The sequence below is a fragment of the Metopolophium dirhodum genome, chromosome 7 (genome assembly GCF_019925205.1).
Source record: "Metopolophium dirhodum isolate CAU chromosome 7, ASM1992520v1, whole genome shotgun sequence".
Taxonomy (NCBI): Eukaryota; Metazoa; Arthropoda; class Insecta; order Hemiptera; family Aphididae; genus Metopolophium; species Metopolophium dirhodum.
In genome coordinates, this window is record NC_083566.1 from 1,576,351 (window position 1) to 1,601,705 (window position 25,355).

General features: G+C 28.5%; 2 protein-coding genes across 3 annotated transcripts; one reads left to right on the forward strand and one right to left on the reverse strand.

Annotated features, from left to right (window-relative positions):
• Nucleotides 1-219: 219 nt before the first annotated feature.
• Nucleotides 220-10,691, forward strand: LOC132949001 (PHD finger protein 20-like protein 1). 2 transcript variants are annotated; one of them, XM_061019738.1, is made up of 19 exons: nucleotides 220-653; nucleotides 3,214-3,363; nucleotides 3,427-3,584; nucleotides 6,607-6,692; nucleotides 7,102-7,180; nucleotides 7,242-7,406; nucleotides 7,476-7,587; nucleotides 7,654-7,838; nucleotides 7,971-8,056; nucleotides 8,131-8,357; nucleotides 8,465-8,566; nucleotides 8,629-8,759; nucleotides 8,834-8,976; nucleotides 9,189-9,355; nucleotides 9,435-9,566; nucleotides 9,663-9,751; nucleotides 9,841-9,969; nucleotides 10,052-10,236; nucleotides 10,315-10,691. In XM_061019738.1, the coding sequence occupies exons 1-18, from the start codon at nucleotides 601-603 to the stop codon at nucleotides 10,192-10,194; spliced, it is 2,337 nt and encodes a 778-aa protein (XP_060875721.1). In that variant the 5' UTR covers nucleotides 220-600; the 3' UTR covers nucleotides 10,195-10,236; nucleotides 10,315-10,691. The 2 variants fall into 2 exon arrangements, with proteins under 2 accessions (XP_060875721.1, XP_060875720.1); XM_061019737.1 differs by having other exon boundaries at nucleotides 10,052-10,691.
• On the reverse strand, nucleotides 10,464-25,186 carry LOC132949002 (gustatory receptor for sugar taste 64f-like). Its single transcript, XM_061019739.1, has 8 exons — nucleotides 25,009-25,186; nucleotides 22,966-23,192; nucleotides 22,176-22,379; nucleotides 19,645-19,760; nucleotides 15,839-16,063; nucleotides 14,413-14,567; nucleotides 12,895-13,060; nucleotides 10,464-10,562 (listed from the first exon to the last, which is right to left on the reverse strand). The coding sequence occupies exons 1-8, from the start codon at nucleotides 25,140-25,142 to the stop codon at nucleotides 10,464-10,466; spliced, it is 1,326 nt and encodes a 441-aa protein (XP_060875722.1). The 5' UTR covers nucleotides 25,143-25,186.
• Between the last annotated feature and the right edge of the window lie 169 nt (nucleotides 25,187-25,355).

Genomic DNA, 25,355 nt, shown 5'->3' on the forward strand with positions numbered 1-25,355 from the left:
TGTTTCAAAACATCGATGTTTTTTGCACAGCTCTAGTGCAGGCTGTGTCCTGTTATTTACAACACCGAAATAAAAAAATTATAAAAGTGGAGGGGATAGTGTCGTTTATTTATTATCCGATGACCACCGAGGTCTAGAATGGTAACGTTGGATCACTGTAATTCCCTACCTATTGTTCCAAAATATGCTGCCGTTGTAGTACCTTACTGTTTTTAACGAACTCTTATCATCCGAGCAGTGAGCATAGAGTTGTAAAATGCCGCCGAGGCGCCGAAGTTTGTTTGTTATCGATCGGTAATCGGTATTGAGATTTCGGTTTATTTATTATTTTTTTTTTTTATCATAGTATCATACCACAATGGCGCAATTATAATAATTATTAATTAAAAATATAATAACAATTAACGACGGTTTCAAAAATTAAGTTTAATATACTGCCGAGTGTCGATGCTGTCGAATTTCGATTTCGGAAAATCGACACCGAACGACAGGCGACAGACGACCAACCACCGCCACACATGGCCGAATAGCGTCTGTTGTCGGCGTCAACGCGAATTGTCGAAAATTTCACTGTCAACGCCGCCAAAAAATTGAACAAACATGGACTTCGACATCGGAATAGAACTGCTAATCCAATCTCCTGGAAACATATGGTAAGCATCGCTAGACAATTTTGTAAAAATTCGCTCTGTTTGTTAATTGTTTCTATGTAGCCGACTCGACCCAGCGGTTGCGTCCGCAAATTCGACACCCACCTCGTCGTGTACTGTTCTTTTATTTGTTTGAATCTCAAACGATGGCCCAATTAATAACATCTGCCATTTTTGGCATTCAACGATTTTAATTCTTGTTGGGTACCACTCTATTTATCAGAAAATTATTAGTGTGGACAAGTGAATATTAGAAACGGTCGGTTGAGAAATAAATTAAATTGAATAAACATTGTGTCATTGGAATAAATGTTGTATACTATTATAAGCTGTACAAGATAGGGAATTCAAAACAACCAGAGCTTTATAGGAATTAGAAAATTGATCTGCATCTGGTATTTTGAGTAATTATTGTTTTCAGTATAGAACAGAGATGACAAACCTTTAGGTTAGGTCTCTGCCCACATTTTGTATTCAATTTTTAAAAAATTCACATGCCAGTAATATATTGATGGTTTGTATCTATCTATTAACAATTTTTTCTCAGAGTGATGAAGGTCTTAATAAAAATCACTGAATACCAATCAGTTTTGTATTTTGTTAGTCTTAGATATCCTTAATGAAACACAAGCAACATTAGCTTCATCCAACAATGTATTTATTCTCTTGTTATGATTTGAAATAATTCTTGTGGAGAATAAACTTTCGCATATACCTATATGTTGACACAAATATTGGGTTTATTTTGAATGAGCCTCTTTTTTCAAAATACAAAATATCATGTCTAGAAGCAGTGAGTTTCAAACTTTTAAGATTGGTAACTTATTATAAATAAAGAATTTTTTCACTATTTATTTTTAATTTTATTAATTAATTGCAAGATTGAAAAATGAAATAAAAATTGACTGCGTTTTTATAATACCCTAACAAGCATTGACTTGTATATACCTTTTCTAAAGTTATGCCTAAAAAAGAAATTATGTATATAATATATATATATATTGTATGATTTTACCAACAATGTTTTTTTTTATTTTATAGGATTTTACCTTATAAATCAACGTTTATTATATACACTTATTTAGGACATATTTATATATCATCACTAAGAATATGGTGATAAAAGTGAGACGTAAATATACCTCAGTGTACCAAATTAAAAATTTTTTTTTTTCAATTTCTCCTTCCTAATCGGCTCCCCGATTAACGTCCATGTATTCTTAATTTTCTTCTCAAAGGGTTAAAATTTGGCTAATGTAACGCATTCCATGAAAATCTTCTATTCAAATAGGTACATCAATGTAAACCTATTAGCTCTATAAACTACTGCAGAAAAATAAATAAATCTCAATTGCTATAAATTATATCCTAATTTACACTGGAAGAGGTTAATTTGTTAATATTTAATCTGGTGATTATTCTCATTTATATTTATCCATCAATTATTGTATTGTCTGAATCATATGTATCTAATAAACAGGGCTTGGGACTTGAAGCATTTGCTTATTTTTATGGATTGACTCAAAATGTAGCAGAGTGCTATGGAAGTGTAGGTCATGTTACGACACGTTCAATTATGAAATTTGAAAGTGCTTTTTTCATTGATTTTTCAAAAAAATACTTATTTCCAGTTTTTCTGGTTATTTTTGGTTTTTTGACCAATTTTTCTTTTTTTATGGTTTCTACTGCCAAGTTGTTTTTGATAGAATTAAAATTAAATCGTTTAATGCAATAATGACAGTAAGATTTAATTAATTAATTTTTTTTTTCAACTATTTGTAAATATTGTTTGCATTTTAATTTTCAGAAAATCCCTCAGAAAATCTATAAATAATAATGCAAATTGTCTTGAAAGTGAAGTTTGATTTTTTATAATATTAAGATTTTTTGATATTTTTTGATTTTTCAGTTAGAAACTCTTCCTAATTATTATTTTTAGCACAGCTATACAAATTATGTCTATAGTACCCTACTTATGATGTAAAAAGAAAGTTTTTTTTATTTTGATGAAATATTTTTGCTTGAATTTAAGTTTTTTAAATGCTTATTTGAGTGCTTATAATGATGTTTTTAGGCTCTTATTTTAATGATTTTAAGTACTTTAAGTCCCGAGCCCTGCTATTAAATATTAAGTCATAAAAATAAAATCTCATTTACATAAAATTTAATTAAAAGTTATAATGATATTATTACACATAAGGTCAGTTATATTTTTTCAAAAAGGATTTATTAGGTAAATTACATTTATCTAATGAAAACTATTATTTATTGATAGTAATCTATTTATTGATATAGAATACTAATTGTTTTTTTTTTTAAATATTTATTTAATTTAGTCACCAGAAAAAAAAATAATTGTTATTATGTTGTATTTTACATCCCTTAACTATTTTTTTGAAATGCTTTATTTCAATTGTTTTAGGTGATTTAATAAAATAGTTTTAACATATTATATTAATATTGTAATTATATACTTAATATGTACTTTTAAAATATAGTTACATAAAAAAATGTATTAGTAATTACTAATTAATTAAGTATGTTAAATATTTATTTATTTTAGGACACCAGCTTTTATAGAAGAGGATGATGGTGATGAAATATTTATATCTTATAAAGAAGGTAATAGAGCAAATGAATGGATTAACAAAGACAGTCATAGAATTAAACCTATGACTGAAGAATGGGATGACAAATTGATAAAATTTGCGACGTAAGAATAAATTATTATTGCTTTTTTTAAAAAAATTATTGTTAATTCGTTTTTACATTTTAGCCATTCTGAAAATAGCTTACCTGAAATAAAATCAATAGTTGCTAATGTTCCGCCATCTGAAAAAGAAATTTCAAAAAAATCTACTACAAGTGCACGATCATCTAGTATATTTAAAGTGAAGTTTAAAAAAGATGATTTTTTGACAAAAAAAACTCAAGGTAAGACATGGAATTATTTTCATTTTATTTATTATACCTAGTGTGAATATTCTTAGTTTAAATTAAATAGTTATAATTTCAGTGTTTAATTAAAAAAATATTATGGCACTAAAATTAAACTTGGAATTTTATATTTACATTGCGAAATGGCCTGTCGGGCATAAATTACAAAAATAAATAAATTATTAAAAATTACTTGAAAACTATTGCGTTTATTAACACGTTGAACGCCAACGTCAATTTGGCATGCGCACGCCAGTAGCCGACATCATTTGACATTTTGACCTGCGGGCGATCGTCGCCAATTGTAAAATTAGTAGATTTTACGGAATTATCAATATGGTTACGAATATCCTATATAATTTTTAAATGTATGCAGCTATAGCCACCAAAAAAGACTCAATACAAAATAGGTTACTCTATGTCAACCACGGGTTGACACCGGCCATGGGCGCCTGTTTAGTCGTGTCAACTATGGGTTGATGTTGGCGTTTAACGTGTTAAGAGCGCGCTTCACCCACATATGTTGTCTCTGTCTTACAAACGCTAAACCTAGCAAATTGTACTTTCTGAATAATCTATATTTAACTATTATGATTAATACTGGAGCGAATTGGATGATTATAAAATTTAGAAGTAAGAATATTAACTAGTGAACATCATAGGTTTTTTCATATTTTAACTTTAAAACATGTTATAAGTATTTTAAAATTATTATTTGCTTATGCATTTTAAAATACTCATAACTTGCCTTAAAATAAAAATATAAAAAAACTATTAGGTTTACTAGATAATATTCTCACTTCTAAATTTGATAATAGGTCAATTCGCTCCAATATTAATCATAACAGAGTTGAATTGATTATTCAGAACGTTCAATAGGCCATGTTACGTGTTTGTAAGATGGAGACAGCACATGTGGGTATAGCGTTCTCTTAAGTTTAATTTAGTAATAACTAAAATTGTATGTTTGTTGACAATGATGGTTTGTAAAATATATTTTGGAAGGAGACTTTTAAATTTAGAGTTCATTCAAACCAGTATCGTCAATGTAGGGACGAATCCAGACCTACAATCCGGGGGTTGGAAACATTCATTTGAATGGACGCTACTCAGATATTTAACTTGTACATTTTTAAATATTATATAACTATATAAGATTCACAAGTTACATCACTTGATACTGTTGAATTATCATTAAAAGGTGTTAAATAATAAAATAAAATGAATACATTTAACAAAAGTATTATAATTTTAATTTTCTCTTATTTGTAAAATACAGTATACTTTACTTATTAAAAATAAATTGAGACAAGTTGTTATTTACAATCACAATTCCTAATTGCACACACTTGTCTGAATAATATATATTATATATTATAGATATATGTATACTATTATTTTTTAGTTTTTAATTTTAGTTGTATCATCGCCATCAACTACGAAATTCATATTGATTTTAATATTTTACTTACATTATTAAATTTGTTTTATTACCCAAATAATTAAATATTTTTTTAAAAAAATGTGGAATTATGTATGTCTGGTGTGACCTCTGGATCACCCCTCCTCCATGCTTGCCTTCCCTAAAACCGTTTCTATATCAAACGCTAGAGATTTGTTGAGGCAGTGATATAAATTAGATAAGTTATCATGGGGCATTCATATTGTTGTCATGTTTTTAATGTTGGTTAAAAATGAAAAAAAGACTATAAAATGTAGGATTTTTGCACATAAAATAAAAGGTTTACAATAAAAATACGCAATAAAAACTTTTCAAAATAAAAATTTATTATATAGGTAATTACTAATTTATGTATATTTTAATATCCTCTATCCGATTTTAAAACCTCCAATAAAATGAATGATCATTCAGATGAAATAATTTGTGTTACCTTAAAAGTTGAACACGTTGATACAGAATATGAAATAGAATACGTTTATAATTGCATCTTTCACTTAATTACATACATTAGAGAATAAAACTAAAATTATATTATGTATATGAATTAAATTGTTAAAATATATTAATATTTAAACTCGTGTTTGAAAAAATTATCATATTCCTTTCACTTTGTGTATGGTAAAGTAAAAGCAACAAGGTATTTATCAAGAAAAAAAATTACTTATATGGAAAAAATAATAAATAACATGAATTATAATTTCCCCACTTTTGTGCCATATTACAAACAAACTATCAAATTTCACAACTTTACTTATATGTATTCACTGTCAATGAATGTAGTCTATAGAAACATCTTCAAATTAAATGTACTCATGTTATATTTTTATTTGTTTATAAGAACATTCTGCTTAATTTTTAAATTCAAATTTATAATACTGTTTTTATTTCATATTTATGTGATATTCTATTTGTTATCAATTGTTAAGTTAGTTTTAGTTATTCATTAAATTTTGTTGCAACGGTAATTTGATATTTCCATTAAGACTAATATTAAATTCTATTGTTCACAATAGTAGCCATAACTGACTGCTAGCTAGACTATTAAGTTAAAATTATTTATAATAGTTTAGTTACAGTATTTGTCTCACTATTAATAGGCTATTAATAAAGGGGTAGGTCAGTGACCTCTATCTGAATGTCTACTCATATAAGTTTCCCTAATGAATGTTTGTATAGTCCTAGTTGGAATATCTTATTAAATTATTAAATACTATAATGACTAATTATAAACATTATATTCAATGATTCTTTGATACATCGTCAAAACTTAGTTTAAATGATAACATATGTGTAAATAATACATTAACTATTCTTCTACAATAAATAAATTCTCAATTTCATGGGCTTGATTAAATTTAAAATTTTATTTTATTCAATTTACTTCACAATAAATGATAGTCTTTTATTTTTTTGTTTATAAAACAGTTATTTGCATACTATTTTTTTATTGTTTTTATTTTTTATGATTTCAATAGTTAATCCAAAATATTTATTTATTATTATCATATATTTACGTTTGAGATTTTAATTTAAATAATTATATAATTTTATTCATAGATTCTAAACATAAAGAACAAAAAATAATAAAGGATGCTAAGAAATCAGATCGTGAGTCAAAACAACTTTTATTGTGTGGCACTCCTGTAAGTGTTATTTATTTTCTATTTGTATTTATTTGTTAAGTACATGCCAAGATGGCAACTGACAATAAGAATAAGGAAAGTTAAGTTATAGGTTTTTTTTTCTACATTTATCAGTTACAATTTGTTTACCTTTTATTTGAAATGTTGTAATTTTACAGTGCTTACGAACTATTGGTATATTAATCATATTATAGATTAGAGATGAATAATACTGTGATTAATCCTTATCAGATTTTTTATCATACTTTTAAATAGTGTATTTCATTGAAAAACAAATGTAGGTCTACTTAGTATAATTATATTAAAATTGAACTTCTGTTTGTTAATTTATTCTTTTTTGATACATTGATACAAATATTTAAAAAATATTATTTTGGTCAAAATTATTATTATAATACCATGTTTTTAGAGTAATGAAAAACATTCTACCAGCACAATATTAAAACAATCACACATTGTAGAAAATTCAGGAATGGAAGTTACAAAAGGTATTTAAACAAATAACTATAATTAAACAACTTTTTTAATTTTATTTGTTCAATTAAACAGTTGCAGAAAGTATTAATTCTTCAAAAACTCCTAAACATTTGATAGAAACTAATTTATTGAGATCCGAAAATTTTGAAGAACTATTGGAAGATATTGAAGCAGAGGCAGAAATATGTTCACCAACAAAATCTATTTCTCGTAGTGATATTAAACAAAAAAAAAGAAGTGAGAATAGTGTTTAGCATAATGAATACATTTGTAATACATAACCTAATTTATTTTCTATTATCGCAGAGAAAAAACCATTTGGTATAAAAAGACGATCTGATAAAAAAAAATCAAAATCAAAGAGAAGTGAAAGTAAAAAAAAAAAATTAGTTGTTAAATTAAATTCAAATAATGTTAAGTAAGTATATAAATATAAATCCGTTTTATATCTTGTTTTATTAAAAATATATTTATTACTTTTAAGAACAAAAGTTAGTACGGTGCCAGATATCAGCACATTGAGTTATACAGATGATACAGCAACATCACCACCACCTTTAAAAAAAATTAAACCATCTCTTCCTGAAATTATTTTACAAGAAAATTCAATACCTCAAAGCTGTTCCCCATTATTCCAAGAACTAGCTAACAATACTCTACTACAAAAAAGTATATAATCATTTTTCAATGTTACACTTTCTTAAAAAAGATTATTTTCATTAGCATGTAAATTTGTCAAAAAGACTTGAAAAATACTTATTAGTATTGTTTATTGGTTTTTCACATTTATAAAAATTTCAGTTAGAATGGAAGCTTCCAATGAACAAGGGTTAAGATGTCCAAAACAAGAATGTCGAAAACTTTTTCGAAAAGAAAATTTGTTAATGGTTAGTCTCAATAAATTTCTACTTTTTCTACAATTTATAAAATTAATTGTGATAATATATTATTTTTATCTAAGATGCACATTAAACACTATCATTCCGAATACACTGAATTATTGGTGTCTACTCCAAATGTAACAGATCTCGCAACAGCAAGAATCGAAGGTGAAAATATTGATGAATTATCTCCGTCATATTTTCTTCATAGAATATCTCAATTGGAAGCTAAAAGAAGCTGGGGGGGCAATACGTCTTATGAAACACCTTCACCAAGCATAATTTCTTCATCATTAAAATTGACTGAGTTAGTATTTACCTATTTATTTATTTACAATACCATGTCTTATGGTAAAATATAATTTTTTATAAGGAATGAGCATAACATTTAATGTCATACAAAACATTTTACAGACAAGAAATTTGTAGTAATACCTCTCTCAATTCTGAAAATTATAATACATCTTTCACATCCAATGACCAACCAAACAATATAACTCAAGCTTACGATTCTAAGTAATGTTTTTTAATAAATTATAGATGTATTTACAAATATACGTATTTCATTGAATTTTCAGGGATTCTGGATTTTCCGGTATAGTAGAATCATTCAGCTCAATAACTGAGACACCAGTTAAAGAATATGCTCAAATAAAAGAAGCTATTAGAAATATAACGTTAGTTGATGATTTTGAAAATGAAACTAGAGGTAAAAATCAAACTTTATTATCTAGATTGTATACATTTTTTTAATATAATATTTTTAATGTTATTTGATTGCAGACAGTTATGATATGATAAGTATAGGAGGCTCAGACCGGCATTTTAAAATTAAAAAAAATAAATCTGATGTTGAAACTTTACCAAAAGAAGAGGTGATCAATTGTTCATGTGCTTCAAATCAAGAAGACGGTTTAATGATTCAAGTATGTCTCAATGATTTTTTTTTAAAATGTATTATCTAACTATACAATTTTTTAAACATTTTTATTCTTTTGATATTGTTTAATGTTAATTCATATAGATCTTTTTATTTACATTTCTGCATAAAATTGTCTAAAAATATTTTTGCTATTTAAAACTACTGCCTACAGTTTTTGTCTCACTTGTGTACATCTCAATTTTGCTTTTATTCTAGTGTGATGTTTGTTTGTGCTGGCAACATGGTTATTGTAACAAAATTGAATCTGAAGATCAAGTACCCGACAACTATACTTGTACTAGTTGTTTAAATCCTTTGAAGCAAAGACGATCAAAACAATATGACTATTCACAAGATTGGATTAAAGAAGGAACATTAGCCAGGTTTGTTATAATTTTATACTAAACATTATGATCAACTAAATCAATTTTGTATGTATCTAAGTTTGTGTATCATTTCTAGTGTTTTACAACATAAAGATGAGCGACGGAGAAAAGATGAAGCTATTTTAAAACAATCTCATCAGTTAGTAGCTGAGGTGTTAGAACACAGTAATTATTTGCACAGTTTACGAGTTAAAACTACAATTTATGGGTAAGCTAATCTTTTTACGTTTTTTAGTTAAAATAATGTGGGCAAGATATCTATGATTCACAATAATTTAATCATTCTTAATTCTTTTTTTTATAGTCAAACCCCTGATCATCCTAAACTTTATTTGTGGTCTGAACAAGGTTTAACAAGAAATGAAGAACCTATTCAAGATAAGCTTGAAGAATGTAAATTCACTAAATACTATTTTTATACTTATATTTAAGCTTATTTCAGCATGTTTTTAATATTAAATGTTTAATCAATAATATTTCAGTGCTTTCTGGTCCAGTACCTGAAAAACCTATCAATATTTCTGATTGTAGACAAAATTTACTGGAAGAAATTGAAGATGGCTTTGACAATTTAGAAGCCAGAATCAATTTATTTGAAGCCAAGACTAATGGTAGGCTTTTTTTGTTAAAATTAACTCATTATTTAAGTTTTTACTAGAGTCTAACAATTTACAATTCATTATTGTTCTAAAGGACTTGAAGATCAAGTAAATGGCTGCGTAGATAATGAAGTCTTAACAAATACCGTTACTTTGTTGCTACGAGACTTAAGTTCAATCAACCATCATATGTCATTTGAAAACAATAACAATAACAAAGAAGAAGAAACCGTTTAAAAACAAATTATAGTTTACGTGGATTCAGTTAGTCACAATAAAGTAACTTTTGAAATTCGAGATAAATCCTTTATGTATCGTACATAATATTAAATTTTTTTATAATTTTTTATTTTAAAGGTAACAATTGTTTGACAAAGGTTCTGATTTTAATTTGTGTTTTGTAGTTGTATTAATACAATTTCATATGTTAAAACTGCTCCAGCAACCTGAAACGAAAATTGAAAATACCATTTGTGACGAACTCATAAATTTAATTTTTTTCAAATTTATCTTACCCCTAAAAGAAAGTTTCTTGTAATTGAAAACATTTTTAATCCTGTCAAAGCAACATAATCTGATGTGACTTCTTGTAAAAATCTTTGTGTCTTAAAAATAAAACGATAAAGTAATTTATTTAAATTTAAATATTTTTTATTGTATTATATACAGAATTATATGTAATTTTTGAATATTTATAAGTAAACAATAAATGTTATGAATTGATTAAAAACTGACTATAGTTTTGTATGCTTAAGCCTCTACACTAATTATTTTTTTATAACAAAATATTTTTACTTTTTAGCACTATTTTAGATCTTCCTACATTCTGTAGAATAATTTATTTGTGACACAATATATTTATGGGCCAAAACGATGCAAGATATATTTGCTAAATATATATATTTTTATGATAGATTACTTATAGTTGCCAATTAAGTTTGTATTGTTCCTACAGAAATAAAATAACATTAAAAAATATTTATTACTTAAAAATTATTATTATTTTATTATTTTAATTTTCATTTTTAATCAAGTGGACGCCACACCCGTATATGTTGTCTCTGTCTTACAAATGTGCAACATAACAAATGTTACCAACATTCACAATAATCTTAATAATCCAATTTAGTTTGTCATTTTTAAAATTATAGTGAATATAAAATGCATATTTTAAAATATAAAAACGGAATGATAAGATTATTGCATGGCATTTTATTGATATTTGAATTGTGAAGCAAGTGATAATTTTAAAATGTACAAAAAATATAAAGTTTAAAAATGCACAACTTTCTTCGTAATGAGAATATGAATAAAAACCTCAGAGATGCCATTGATAATAATCGTACCTAAAATTTGAACAAAAGGTCACTAATTTTAATAATTACAGTTAAAATATAGAATTGTAGGTTCCTGTTGAGACTGAGACAACACATCATGTGTGGGGTCTTCTTAATAATTTGTTTTACTTTGTACTTAGTATCAGTTATTGTGTACCTATATAATAAATTTATGAAAACCACCAACCAAGATATTTAAGTACATAAAACCGAAATATTGTTACAACATTACTATAAATACAGCGTCTTGTAGAAGCAAGTAATTTATTTATGATAATTATTAAGTTTGATTAGTGATAATCGGATAATGTATCTATTATCTATAGACTATAATAGGCATAGACCTATTCTTGAATACCTATCTGCACCTGTAATCTGTATTGTGAAAAATAAGAGTACTTTTGAACACGGAATTAGATGTTCTTAGGCTCGGATTTAATACACAATTAAAAAATAATGAAAGTAAATTATTAAGGGGATTGGTGGCGATCAGTTATCATAGAGTTATTATTAGAGCCCGGAACTTAACCTTTTTTCTAATGCTTACATATACGAGGCTCGTCTTTACAGTAATTTGATTCATAGAATATACTAATATAGAATCTAATGGTTCAAATTGTATTTTGCATTTTTAGGAAATTTATTGTTCAACGGTCATTTTTTAGTGTTTTTGGTGCATTTTATTCATTTTTGTATTTTTTTTTTCACATTTATTTGCATTTTTCTTGATGAAAATTACACTTTATAGTAACACATTCAGTTTCCATTAGGTTTTCGATTATCGACTTTCATTATCTTAATCGTTTGTTGTCGCAATCTACGATTATTTAGTAAACTGTAGGTCGCTACTATTTTAGGCCCAGTCAATTAGAAAAAATTTCCCAAAAGTCGATCGAATTATTTCAAACTGTATAAAAATATTTTTGAAGGCCCTTCGAGAGATAACATTTTTAAAGAGATAGAACCTATAATAAAGACGATTTATGACCCATGAATTGTATAAAACGTAATTTTTGTAAAACTTAAATTTTTAAAAATATTCAGTCATTATAAAATAATTTTGGGTATTTCTGTGGTCATTTTTTGATGTTTATAGGTATGTCATTTTAAAATTTTTTTTTGTGTGAATTTTTTTAAAGATTTTTAGTCAAGTTCCGGGCCCTAGTTATTATAGATACCTAACCATTGCCAGGAAAACGATATTTACTTACAAAATATGTGTATAAAAATTAAATGAATAAAAGTAATTAATTGGTTAACTGTACATTTAAATGTTTTATATTAGTTAGGTATCATTTAAAAAATAATTTGATGATGTCAATACATTCTACCCAAGCAGGGGCGGTTCCAGTGACATGGTGAGGGGGGGGGGGGGAAGTCATAATTTTCTGAAAAATTCGATGATTTTTTTGTAATTTTGTTTTTAACAGTATAAAATTGTTTAGAAATACACATTGGGTGGGCCGCGGCACCAAGGCCCTAAACATTGGAGTCGCCCCCTGTACCCAGGCTTATGGATTCTAATCTATAAACCTCGGGCATGTTGTTCAGTTGATAACTAATTTAAATATTGATAATGAAGAGCGTGTTAAAGTCATACTTCAATGCTGTAACTATGCGTCGGGCACATAAAAATTTCTGGCACAATTTTTTTACTTTCGTCGTTTATGGCGGACGCTTGCATCACGACTGCTGTGGTCCGAAACACCAAAAACATGAACGAGTACATGTAAAACAGCGTTCTGAAGTAGCTGTGTTTGATGGAACTGGTGACAATAATGATAAATGATTAATGATTAGTGTGTCAGCCTGATTTGATTTTAAACGATGCTTTTCGTGTTTTCCATGCACAATGATTTTTTAATCATGCTCGTCGATTCGTCCAATTTAAACGTTGAGTTAAGAGAATGAGCGGCTAAAAGTCCATTATCCGTGTGAATACATAAATTGACTATGCATACGGGCACGTGATTTGTTGTATAAACCGTTTTGACTGATCATCAAACTTAAAGTTAAGAACATTAACTATATGTTCTTTCGTTTTTTCCCCTTTACAATTTTTTACTATATTTAAATTTTCAAGTTTTGCATAAACAAGTTATGAGTGTGCATTTTAAATGCTACAGTTAAAAAGTTCACATATATCTTGCATTAAAATTGGAATATCATAAAATAATCCACCGTAAGAACACAGTTAAAGTTCTTAACAACTTAACGTTAAACATTAAACTTTAAACTTCACTCTACATACTACTTAAGATTGGTTCAACGCTGAACGCAAATTTGCTATGTTGCGCGTGGGTCAGATAGAGAGAGAGCAAACGCGCCGACATCGTTTTTTAAGAGATATTTCGAAGTGCAAGACGATAAATATTTTTTTTAAAGTAACAGGTCGTTTAAAAATATTGAAATGGTCGTTATTATTTCTAAACAATGTATTGAGTGTTCGGAATAATGAAAAAAACGCACCGTTTTGCTCTTTGAAGTATTGTCATATTTTCATTTCGAAATAGGTATTTTTACTCAAGAACCCAAATTGAGCGAGTTTTACTTTCTACTCAGACAGTCAGACTGTGTAAACGAGTTTTATCTGTGTTGGGTGAGAGACGGAAAACAAACAGTGCGCTGACATTATCCTCTTGAGGACGTCGTAGCCGAAACCCGCAAATTATTGTATTGTCTCCATCCTGAACATAACATGGCAAATTATACGTTCAGAAAAATCCATTTTACTCTGTTGTTTTTAATTAGGTATATTAGTATGAATTTATTGTAAGAAATAATTTCTTATTATCCGTTTATCCGGGGCCCTGTGGGGGCTTGTGAGTTGTTTTGATATTTTATTATTGAGGCAAGTTATGACTAAATATTTGAAAATCTACAAAATAAATTAGAATTTTAAAATGCTTAATATAAATTACTTCAGAATTAAAATATCAAAAAAAACCTCCGTGCGCCCAATTGGCTATTCTATTCTCCATAATCTTTGTCCTCGAAAATGATATCATAACTTATAACTTATGAGCATTAAAATGGGGCGAGTCTCGAGTATGCTTATAAAATCACAGTGTACGTTATGGTTTATGTTGCATGTATAACAACAATATAATAGTCTCACTCGATTTCCGTAATGAGCTGAGCGCAAATGAAATAAATGTTGCTGCCTATCGACAACGCCACTATGACGTTGATGTGATCGTCAATTTTCTTGACCAGGTGAGTTAAGGACGTGTACGTCTCTCGGTATTCCTGCCACTGCGACATTGTCAGCATCTTCCAAACAACGTGACCGGTAATGAGAAAAATCGATATTAATTATTATTATTCGTACACTTTATCGCATACATATATTATGTTCCTAATGACCTAATATAGGATATTTAGGTACCATATTATGTGCGCATGCTTACCGCTCATTGCAAGGCCTCACCTGAAAAAATCCTGGTGGGGGGAGGGGGTCCAATATATTTTTAATATGGATACTGGACACTTGTCACTTCTATGTTCAAAATAAAAAAAAACTCTTGTTCTGATTTTATAAATATTTGGGCGGGTCGGGCTCTCAGTATTATAATATATAGTCTTAGTTTATTGACGCATATACTACAAACATGCATGGCATTATATAACGTTTACATCATAATAATATCATAGTTACGAATAGTTAGGTAATTACAACATTTACGAATTATAGGCAGATAAGAATAAATTACAATATAGACATATTATAGTCTTCGGGTATACATATTAAACTCAACTTACTAACAAGTAATCGCGCCTGGACTTCATCCCGGTATCCACCTCTGTAATACCCCACCCCTCAAAAGATGGATGTTATACGCATTTATTTTTTGAGGATTGTTTTAACTAGTACTTAGTATAGGTATTTATATACTCACTAATTAGTTTAATTATTACCTAAGTATCTTAAAGATTTAACAAAGAGTTAAACAATTTTTTTTTTTATATAATATATATTTTGGATTTAAGGGAGCTGCAGCCGATGAAAATAAGTGACTTTTAGACCAATAAGCTAGACAAAACTGGTAGAATTTGGTTTGACAGATTTTAATTTTGAAAACGAATTATGATTGATCAACAAGTTTACTGGGGAATGATCGAGGCGATTTTGAATATTATTTTTTTTCAGCCTTGATATCCAAGAATAAAAATATCGAAAAAATATGATATTTTTTTATTTATATTATTCATTATGACACTTACAATAATTGGAATATTCATAATCGCCTCGATCATTCCCTAGTAAACTTGTTGATCAATCATAATCCGTTTTCAAAATTAAAATCTGTCAAACCAAATCCTTCCAGTTTTGTCTAGCCTATTGGTCTAAAATTCATTTTTTATCATTGACTGGAGCCCCCTCTGGCCCCCTTAAGGTTTATTTTATGAAACGGAATTTAAATTTATTGAAAAACATTAAAACAAACAAAATTAATGTTTACACTGATCAAATCTACATTAGTTTTGACTTTTGACAAAACCGGCTGCAGCCCCCTTAAAAACATTTTAAACACTGCACTCACTTGACCTCTGACGCTGTGCATGGATTTAGTTAGTTTCTTAAACTGAGCCGCCAGTGCTGAGCTGACCAACATGATGAAGAGATCGGTGAAATTCCACAGGAACGTCGCGGTCAGGCTCAACCACATTACTAAGAAGCCTTTTACCGGATTATAACTGTCATAGTCGTCGTACAAATACCAATGCGTTTTTAGAGAGAACCGTTCGAGATACCCTGTGAACGTTGCCTGTATATGAAAAATGCATAAATCTGTTGTCATTAATTATTATAGATGTACATGTACTTATACATTTTAAAATATGATACAGCTCTAACTTTACGTCTAATATATTAATATTACACGCGTGTGGTGTGTTATATATAAAATTTGAATTAGCTTTGTAGGCTTGTAGCCTATAGAATACCTAGCTATACTAGGACAGTATATATAAATATATAATATTATTATTTAAGCTTTAATTACGTAATACTTATATAGTATTAGATATGTGTGTTGCCGTGTTGGCCACAAACATAATATAAAACGTACATAAACAAGTTATTTATATTTAACATTATAATAAATATGCTGGCTAAATAGTAGTAGGTATGTTTGTTATTCATTTTCGTATTTATGTATTATTACCGTTTTAATTTTGTTCAAAATAAATTTGTATAATATAGGTACATTAGTTTTTAATTTCGTGATTAATATTTTTATTTTTTCGATATCTGTTCTAATTTTTAATTTTTAAAAGTTTCCGGAATTCTTTTTAACTTCTTAAGTTTATTCGCGTTCGAGAAGTTTAAGTTATTTTTATTTTCAACACAACACAATTACACCTTTTTAGATTCATAGACACATGTATCAACAATGAATGCAATTATTCACGAGGAATTATATATCTCAGTGCACACATCTGAAATAGTTATATGCACCTCAATGTTTCAACACAGTTATAGCTTTATAGAAAAGTTATTGAGTCTTAAGTGACGGTAAGGAATTATTTTGACATAAGTCTTGGTCGGCGCAGTTAAGCTAGTAGAGATGTCTAAACTAAGTAAGATGATTTGATATATTTTGTAAATATATGTATTTTGACTAATTAGTCTACTAATTAGTAGAGTGCGAATTTTTATGCATTGAAAAGTGTTAAAATATCCCATATTATATTCAGTCAAAATCGTGAAAATATACAACAAAATATGCAAGAAAAAGTCTTTAAATATTGTGTAATATGGTAAAAATTTCACAATTTAATAGTTTATAAATGCATGACTCAAAAATAACTTAAAACAAAATAAATAACTTATAATTATAACTATATATGGAGGTATCTACTTAATAAATAAAAAATGTTATTTATAATTTAAAATTAGTAAAATGAATACCTAATACCTAATCACTTAGTGCTTATGAAATATAATATTATTAAATTTTATGCTTGACAAAATATTATTTTATACATTTGTTTTAAAAATGTTGTCAAAATATGCAGAAATATGCAATAACAATTAAATATGCAGTAATATGTCAAAAAAATCACCATTAGAATTTGTAAAGATTACCGACAAAAATCCCAAAAATGTGAATAGGAAAAAATATTTATTTTTCAATTTGCATAAAAATCCGCGCTCTACTTATAATTTATAAAGTATTATAATATTTATTATTACAGTAGTACCTATGTATAATATTATTATGTATGATATAAATTTGATAAATATAATAATAATAATAATATAGTTATGGTTATAATATTAGGACAGTGTTGAATTTTAAATAAGTATCTGGAGATGATATCCATCCTTTAAATAATTTAAAACTACTGTTATTATTAATTATTATACCCAACTATTATATACATGAATTATTTTAATTTATATACCTAAGAAGTGACTAGTGGTATATAAATTAGAATATAATTCATTATTCCCAGCCCCGTCACATAGATGTTATAAATTCAGAGAGTAAAAACGGTTATCCCGCAAAACATTTTAACCTACAAAATTAAAAATTATAAATTAAAACCAATTAAACATTAAATTCAATATTTATTTATTTATATTAAAATATGTTTTATTGATGTATAACACACATAATAATATGATGTTTACGCGAGAAGTGCAGACGTGCAGTCAATCCGATCTAATATCTATGTAAAATGTAAATTAAAGTACTATTGTAGTCGACCGGCGTTCGCGTGTTCTCGCTTACAATGTGGATTAGGCCTACAGGGGACACCACAATAAAAAAAACGCATGCGACACGGGCGTCGGGCTATGTGATATTATTATGTCGTTTAACAAATAAAGGTGATGTGAAAACCTAAGCGACAATGACTACCTCGGGGGCAATTAAAAAAATTGTTTTTTTCAACCATCAGTGTGCCATTTGTAAGACGCGTAGGCAGGTAAAAACTTATGTAAAACCTAACTAGGTATGTAAAAAATTGAAAAAAAGCAAATATTTTGTAATAATAATGATAGGTACATATTATAATATTATATTCAATAATCAATACATATATTATACTATAACTATATTAATCAATGTACCTATACAACAAATTAATTCGTATTTAAATATTATATTTATGTACCTACATCGTATTTAACAATAGGAAAACCTCATAAATGTAATTTACCTATACCTATCTAACAAGTCACTTATGCACCCAGCATAATATTATATTAATATAGGTATAGTATACAAAGTCACACGAATTAAAATATGTCCCCAACATCCTGGAAAATCTATTATAATATTATAATATTATCATGCTATTTAACTATATAATACATATCATTATACAACCTTAGACAACATTATGATAGGGGCGGCAGTGGCGTAGACGGGAATTTTCATTAGGGAGGAATATATTCATTATTTCTAAGATAAATCTCAGGGAAATTGCGGTACTCTGGCTATATACGTGGTGTAAAAAAGACGCCACGCACAGAACAATGATTTTTACGCATTTCGGTAATAGATAAGCGAGCGGGATTAGCATATAGCACTACCTATTACGATTAACGACGTAAAATATATATATTATTATATAAATTATCTGATTTCTGAATTACTGGAAATTAGAATGATGAACCAGTCATTTTTTTGTTCTAGAATAATATAATATATTTTAAAAATACGACCTAATGGAGCCCTTGCAGGCTTTAAAAATCAGCAACCTTATATCTGGAGCTTACAAACATATTTATTATATACACAAAATAACACAAGACTACGGAAAACAAATTAAGCGAAATTAAACACTCTGTTAAACTTTGGCCAAAATATATAAACTTAAATTTAAGAGAAGTGTAGGTAGTTCTCAACCGACTAAGAATTGGTCACACTAAATTCACTCATGGACACCTGGAAAAGACGAAACAAGTAACAACTCTTACGAAATTATGCCCAACATGCAATACAAATAATTACACTAAGCACAACATCGTTCACTGTCCAAATTTGAAATTACACAGAATCCAGAAATTAATTCAACATCCCAGATAATCTAATCAATTGATCCATTTTCAGACACTAAAAGCATAATTTCTTATTTCAAAAAAAATGAAATGTACAATTTATTATAATTAAAAAAATAAATAATGTAAATACAATGCAAATAATAACTATAGCAACCATTGTAGTTGAGGCATATGTTGAATATACATAAATATAATATAAATATATTTAATTAGAATTTGTAGTATCATAAATATTACAATCATCGCAAATAACTCAAATAACTTATAGGCGTATTAAATATATATTTATGTATTTATGCATGTATAATGCTAGTATACACTATAAGTACATACGGACTGATCGAGTAGTATAAGACTGCCATTATCATCGTTGTCGATCAGTGACATGGAAGCAATGTCGTCTTTACCGCCAGGCCTCGTATTCAACCAATTGTGTAAGCCATGTTCAGCTGAAAATAGTGTGTATGGTGTATCGGTATATAATAAGTAATAACTAATAAGTAATAACTATCAACATAAGTATTATATGATAATATATTAATATATGAATATAATGATATTTATATACATTTATTGAATATTGATATAGTTTGGTATATATATATATATTAGGGTGTTCCTTAACTATACATGATGGGAAAAAATATCATAATATTTCTAGTCTCACCCCTTATATGAGTGCGTATATGTATACAAATGAACGGCCAAAAGTTTTAAGCCAATCGGTTAAGGTTAACCCGTGCCGACTTGTAGTGTAAGTTTGAACTCGCTACATTTTTCAATATTTACGAAAATTTTCCACATTTCCGTAAATATTTCGTTAACCTTTAAGAATATCGAAATTTTTTATATTAAATATTTTAAAGTAAATTAAATTTTCTATAACTTTTATAATAGTACAGGCTAAAATAATTTATATCTATATATATAATATGTTTTAAATATAAATAATAAATAAATCCAAAATGTATATACAGGGTGGTTCATTAAGCGTAAAACACTCATTATCTCAAAAAGTATTAATGTTTTTGAAAATATATTTTTACATAGTTTCAAGTTGTTAAAAAAACAACGTGTTAATTAAAAAATTATATTTTTAAATATGTTTTATCTTTATAATTTTTTAAGTTTTTTACTTTTTTGAACGACAGCATAGAGTTTTAATTTTATATTGCATAGCAGAATATTTTTCTAAGTATTTTGATTCATAAAAATTGAATTTAGGGCAAGTTGTTTATGACTTATGAGTTATAAGTATTTAAAGTTTTCATGGGTGGTGACGTGGAGTGGAGTGGTATGGGGTTACCCCACAAAATGTTTGTCCACTACTCCGCTTGTCTAAACTTTAAATACTTGTCTAACCTAACCTAACTCATAAACTACTCGTCCTAAATTCGATTTTTATGTATCAAAATACTCAGAAAAATATTCTGCTTTGGAAAATTAAATTAAAACTCTATGTTGTCATACAAAAAAGTAAAAACTTAAAAAATATAAGGATAAAAAAATATTAAAAAATATGATTTTTTAATAAAAACGTTGTTTTTTCAACAACCCTGAAATGAACCACCCTGTAAAGGTATTAATAATATATTAATATAATATATAATCATGGATGTTCTTTTTCTAATACCTAAGTTATATATGAAAAATTGAAGAACTACGTTAATAATATACTACCTAAGTACTTGAAATACCCTATAGGTCACTCTTACAGTTCTACTATTTCTGTATTTTTATATGAATTGGTTTTTAAGCTTAACATTTAAAATAATAATATTTCGGATAATAGATATGATACAGATTTTACTGTGCTTTTTTAATTTTCAAGGACATAATATTATTTTACACAATTTTTCATACTATTAGAGTTACTCATAAAATTAAAATGTAAAATGTGTTTGGATAATAAATTTGCTGTCTCAAGATAAAACAATTCACTCTAAATAAAGTATTAAAGTGTGCATGGAAAATTAAGTATGATTGTTCCATTATGAAAGAAACACACCAGCATATGTTACTTCCGTCTCGCAACCGTAAAGTGTACAGCACTACAGACTGCAGTATTCAGTCTGCAACGGTTTAAATTTTGTATTTTTAAATTTAAAACATACTATTTTAGTAGGGAATAGAGAGAATATTGACTTTTTATGAAACCTGGAACGGCTGGAACTGCAGCTGAACACACACCATATGTTGTAGATATGGTGCGTTTGTTAGACGTAGACAACACAGGCATATCGCATATGTTGTCTCTCCACCTTCCAAGACAGCATAACATATTATATCAAATGAACGCTGAGCAGATCACGTTTAGCTTCATTAGTTTAAAAATTAGATCGAATCTATCTATATTTAAATTTGATGGTAAGAACCATAGGCGCAACTAGGGTTAAAATTCTGGGGGGGCTAGCAAAACTATTTATATTAAAAATAACCTATAGGAGGCTTATATCTAAATCAATAAAGGATATTTGGGGGGGCTAAGACCCCCTAGCCCCCCTAGTTGCGCCAATGGTAAGAACATTGTCTGTATTTGTATGTAGGTTTTTTACGATACCTAGTTCAATTTTTTAGCAAGTTTATATAATATATCGAAAATTAAAAACGCCCGTAACTCACTTAAAAACTGAATCATCGTAAAAAAAACCCACATACAAACACAGAAAAGGTTCTTATACCATCAAGTTTCATAATAGGTCGATCCATTCTAATATTTAAACTAACGATCCTAAATGTGATCGGCTGAGCGTACATTATTGCTATGTTACCTATACGCATTTATAAGGCGGAGACAACAAATGCCCGTGTTACGTCCTCTTATTTCTTAAGGCATCACTATTATATATAATATAGGTACCTACTGAATGCGAACACTAGCAATACCACAGCCAGAGTAGTCGATTTCCACCCGAGTCTTGGGGCGCCAAACCTCTGCATCGAAATCTCTACAGTCCGCCAGTCTTGCATCAGCTTAGGCCATTTCTTGGCTAGTTTTATGAACATCCACAGAGCGCAACACGCGTTACCGTAAAATATACTTCCCGACGTGGCTTTCTTTATCCCTCCTGCGGCATTGTTGTATATTTTAGAGAACAATTGTAAATATTATTAATTATTATATCATAGCATAACTAGCTGCAATAGTAAGTGTTCCAACTCCCAACCATACCTAAGTACCTACTTTTGGAATTTAGATAACAGCGCTCTCTTACATACAGGTGGCATCAGTGGCGGATTTTCAAAATTTTTCTGGGGGGGGGGGGTCTAAAAAATAGTATGTATTTCAAATGTATTATTTTTATTTTTATAAAATTAATTAATTAATTATATGTGTATACATCATCAGTGTCTGGGGGGATCCAGACCCCTGGACCCCCCTCCCCAATAAATCCGCCACTTGGTGGCATTATTGTGAATTGTGAAAACAAAAACGAAAATTTATTAAGCATTGCCATTTTCCATCATTATAAATTTAAAAATTAACGCTATTCGCTAATATACTGTGACACTATTGTAATTTTTTATGATTTCCTCAATGCATGCACATTTATTTAGATACTTAAAGCTTATAGTCATACCTACCTATCTATATCTACATAAAAATTATAAAAATTATAATATATACATTAATATAGAATATATAGGTCGTGCCTTTCGCGGTCAGATTGTCTTGATTCAAGTTCCTTATGGTGTAGTCCAACGAGAATATCTCTATGGACGCGAATCCACAGAACAGGAGAAACGAGTAAATAGCCATAGGATAATACCAGCGAAACGTCAATTTGTAGACATCTCGTCGGTATATGCTGCTGACCGGAAAAACGCCAAAGATCGACGCAAACGTTAACACGTACCGAATGTAGTAATGAACTCCGGTCCTAAATCGTTGATAAAAACATTATGAAACAGCTTTAATTAAAAATTACTCATGAATAAACAAGTCCGGATTAGGGGGGGAGGGGGTCATCGATCCGGGCCCACAACAGTTATTGAACAATAGTGAGCCCCTGGCGGGTATATAGTACGTTTTCTTATAATACAGTAGAACCCGTTTAAGTCGCTCACTCGCTCTCTATAAGGACCAGTTAAAAATTAGCGTATTAGTCAGGAAATCGTCTTAAACGAGATATATATGGATAATGGATATATTATTATTATTATTATTATTATTATTATTCGGCCTCGGGCCCAAAATTATCTTAATCCGGGCTTGCTTATAAGGTTAGCAGTTATAACTTTACTGTAATACTGTATAAATAAAAATAAGGCCATTAATATAGCCATATAGATTATAGGTATCAACAAACATTTTCAAAAAATAAAGTAATATTTTAAATGTTTGTTAACACTAACTTCCCATCCCGCTTAAATTGTAATCATTATTGGTACCTACACTAATTTTTATTTTGTATACTTTTGAATTGTTTATATTATTAGGTATATTACAAATATAATGTATTATTTAATGAAATTATTTTTAGTAGAAATTATAAGAAAGTGAATTATTCTGCAATTATGACGTATTATTCTATAGAACTACACTGTCTAAAAGAGATGTGTTTAATAAGTACCTAGCTAATGATTGGTTTTTCTTGACTCTTGGGATACAGTATACAATAACCCGGATACTATATGCTCTGATATCAGTAAAATTTTAGATTAATGCAGCCTAGCCTTTATGAATATTGAATTTGACGGTACTTATATTTTATTTTCATAACATGAAGTCACGTAGATCAATGTAAAAATAGTACCTACTACTACATCACAGTGCGTAGTACACGCTTTTCCTCCGCTGTGTAAAGATGTCGTATATTTTAGAAATTATTAAAAGTGAACGAGGCCGTGACTTAATTGTGTACCAAAATTATACATTTTATACAGATAAACACATTAATAACTGTGTTAAATGGTGTTGTACCCATCGCGGTTGTCTTTCAAAAGTCAAAACTGTATCTTAATGAAAGTTCTACAGTTATTTTTCAACGTGAGTTAATACATAAACACGAAGAACCAATGTATTTATTTCGAAAATTTATTTCTAATTCAGCAAAGAAAAAAGCAGCTGACCAAGTTATTTATAGACCATTAAAAATTAATAGGGAAGAAATTGTCAACGTTCCTACAGAATTAACACAATTATTAAATAGTAACGACATAAATCGTGTATGAAAAATAATTTATCATGAACATCGAAAAAACCATCAGATTTTACCAAAATCTCTTATTGACACACATGATACTATTATAAATTAAAACAAATATTGATGAAGATTTTTTACTGGGACAATTATTTTTGTGGATGGCGCGTTTTCACATTGTCCGAAATATTGTTTATCAAATGTTCACAATAATTATTAATTATTATATACCATTAGTCCAGTTGCGGATCCAAAATTTCAATTTTAACTGCTGAAGTTGGTCCAATGCATGACATTTTTGTTGAAGCTTTTTGAACTCGAGTGCAGTTTGAACATTACCTGTTCCTAAGTTTCTAACCCGAGTGCAATTCGACTAAAATAAGTGCAATTCGACCTTACCCGTGGCATGCAATATATGTCATATTTAATAGCTGAGGAGGGGTACCGCACAATATCTTCATGAAATACCTTATCACAACGCCACTTGGCACAGGTACCGATAAAATACACATTTTTCTCTATTCCAGTAGGTATGATTTCGACCGAGACTAACTTGTTCAGATATTCGTTGAATTCTTTTGCACTGTACTCTTGCGCGGACATCGTGCTCGGGCTTACCGAGTTGTGTTTGTTTCTTCTGATATCGTGTACGGCCGACATGATGGTGATTCTCGGCCGGAATTTCATTGCACCCGAACGGCACTAAAGTTACTTCGGTCACCCGCGGTTACGTGGCGCGCCGATCTGCTGGAGTAGTACCTACGACAGTGGTCACGTAATACATAATGGTTAGGTAATATTATTATACTGCTATAATATTATATGCTCTCGTGATTGTCTCTGTGGTCTATTTTACGACAAGTAGGTATTAGCACTCACTCCGTCGTCGGTACCTACTCT

Bases quoted from the DNA above. Each gene is read 5' to 3' on its own strand.
- LOC132949001 (XM_061019737.1), top strand. From the start codon at position 601: ATGGACTTCGACATCGGAATAGAACTGCTAATCCAATCTCCTGGAAAC. The intron at 8,057-8,130 runs GTTAGTCTCAAT...TTTTTATCTAAG, and splicing joins GAAAAGAAAATTTGTTAATG to ATGCACATTAAACACTATCA. The intron at 8,567-8,628 runs GTAATGTTTTTT...TTGAATTTTCAG, and splicing joins ACTCAAGCTTACGATTCTAA to GGATTCTGGATTTTCCGGTA.
- LOC132949002 (XM_061019739.1), bottom strand. From the start codon at position 25,142: ATGAAATTCCGGCCGAGAATCACCATCATGTCGGCCGTACACGATATC. The intron at 22,380-22,965 runs GCACGACCTATA...ACAATGCCGCAG, and splicing joins AGACAATCTGACCGCGAAAG to GAGGGATAAAGAAAGCCACG. The intron at 13,061-14,412 runs GTGAGACTATTA...TATTGTCACCAG, and splicing joins CAGCTCATTACGGAAATCGA to TTCCATCAAACACAGCTACT.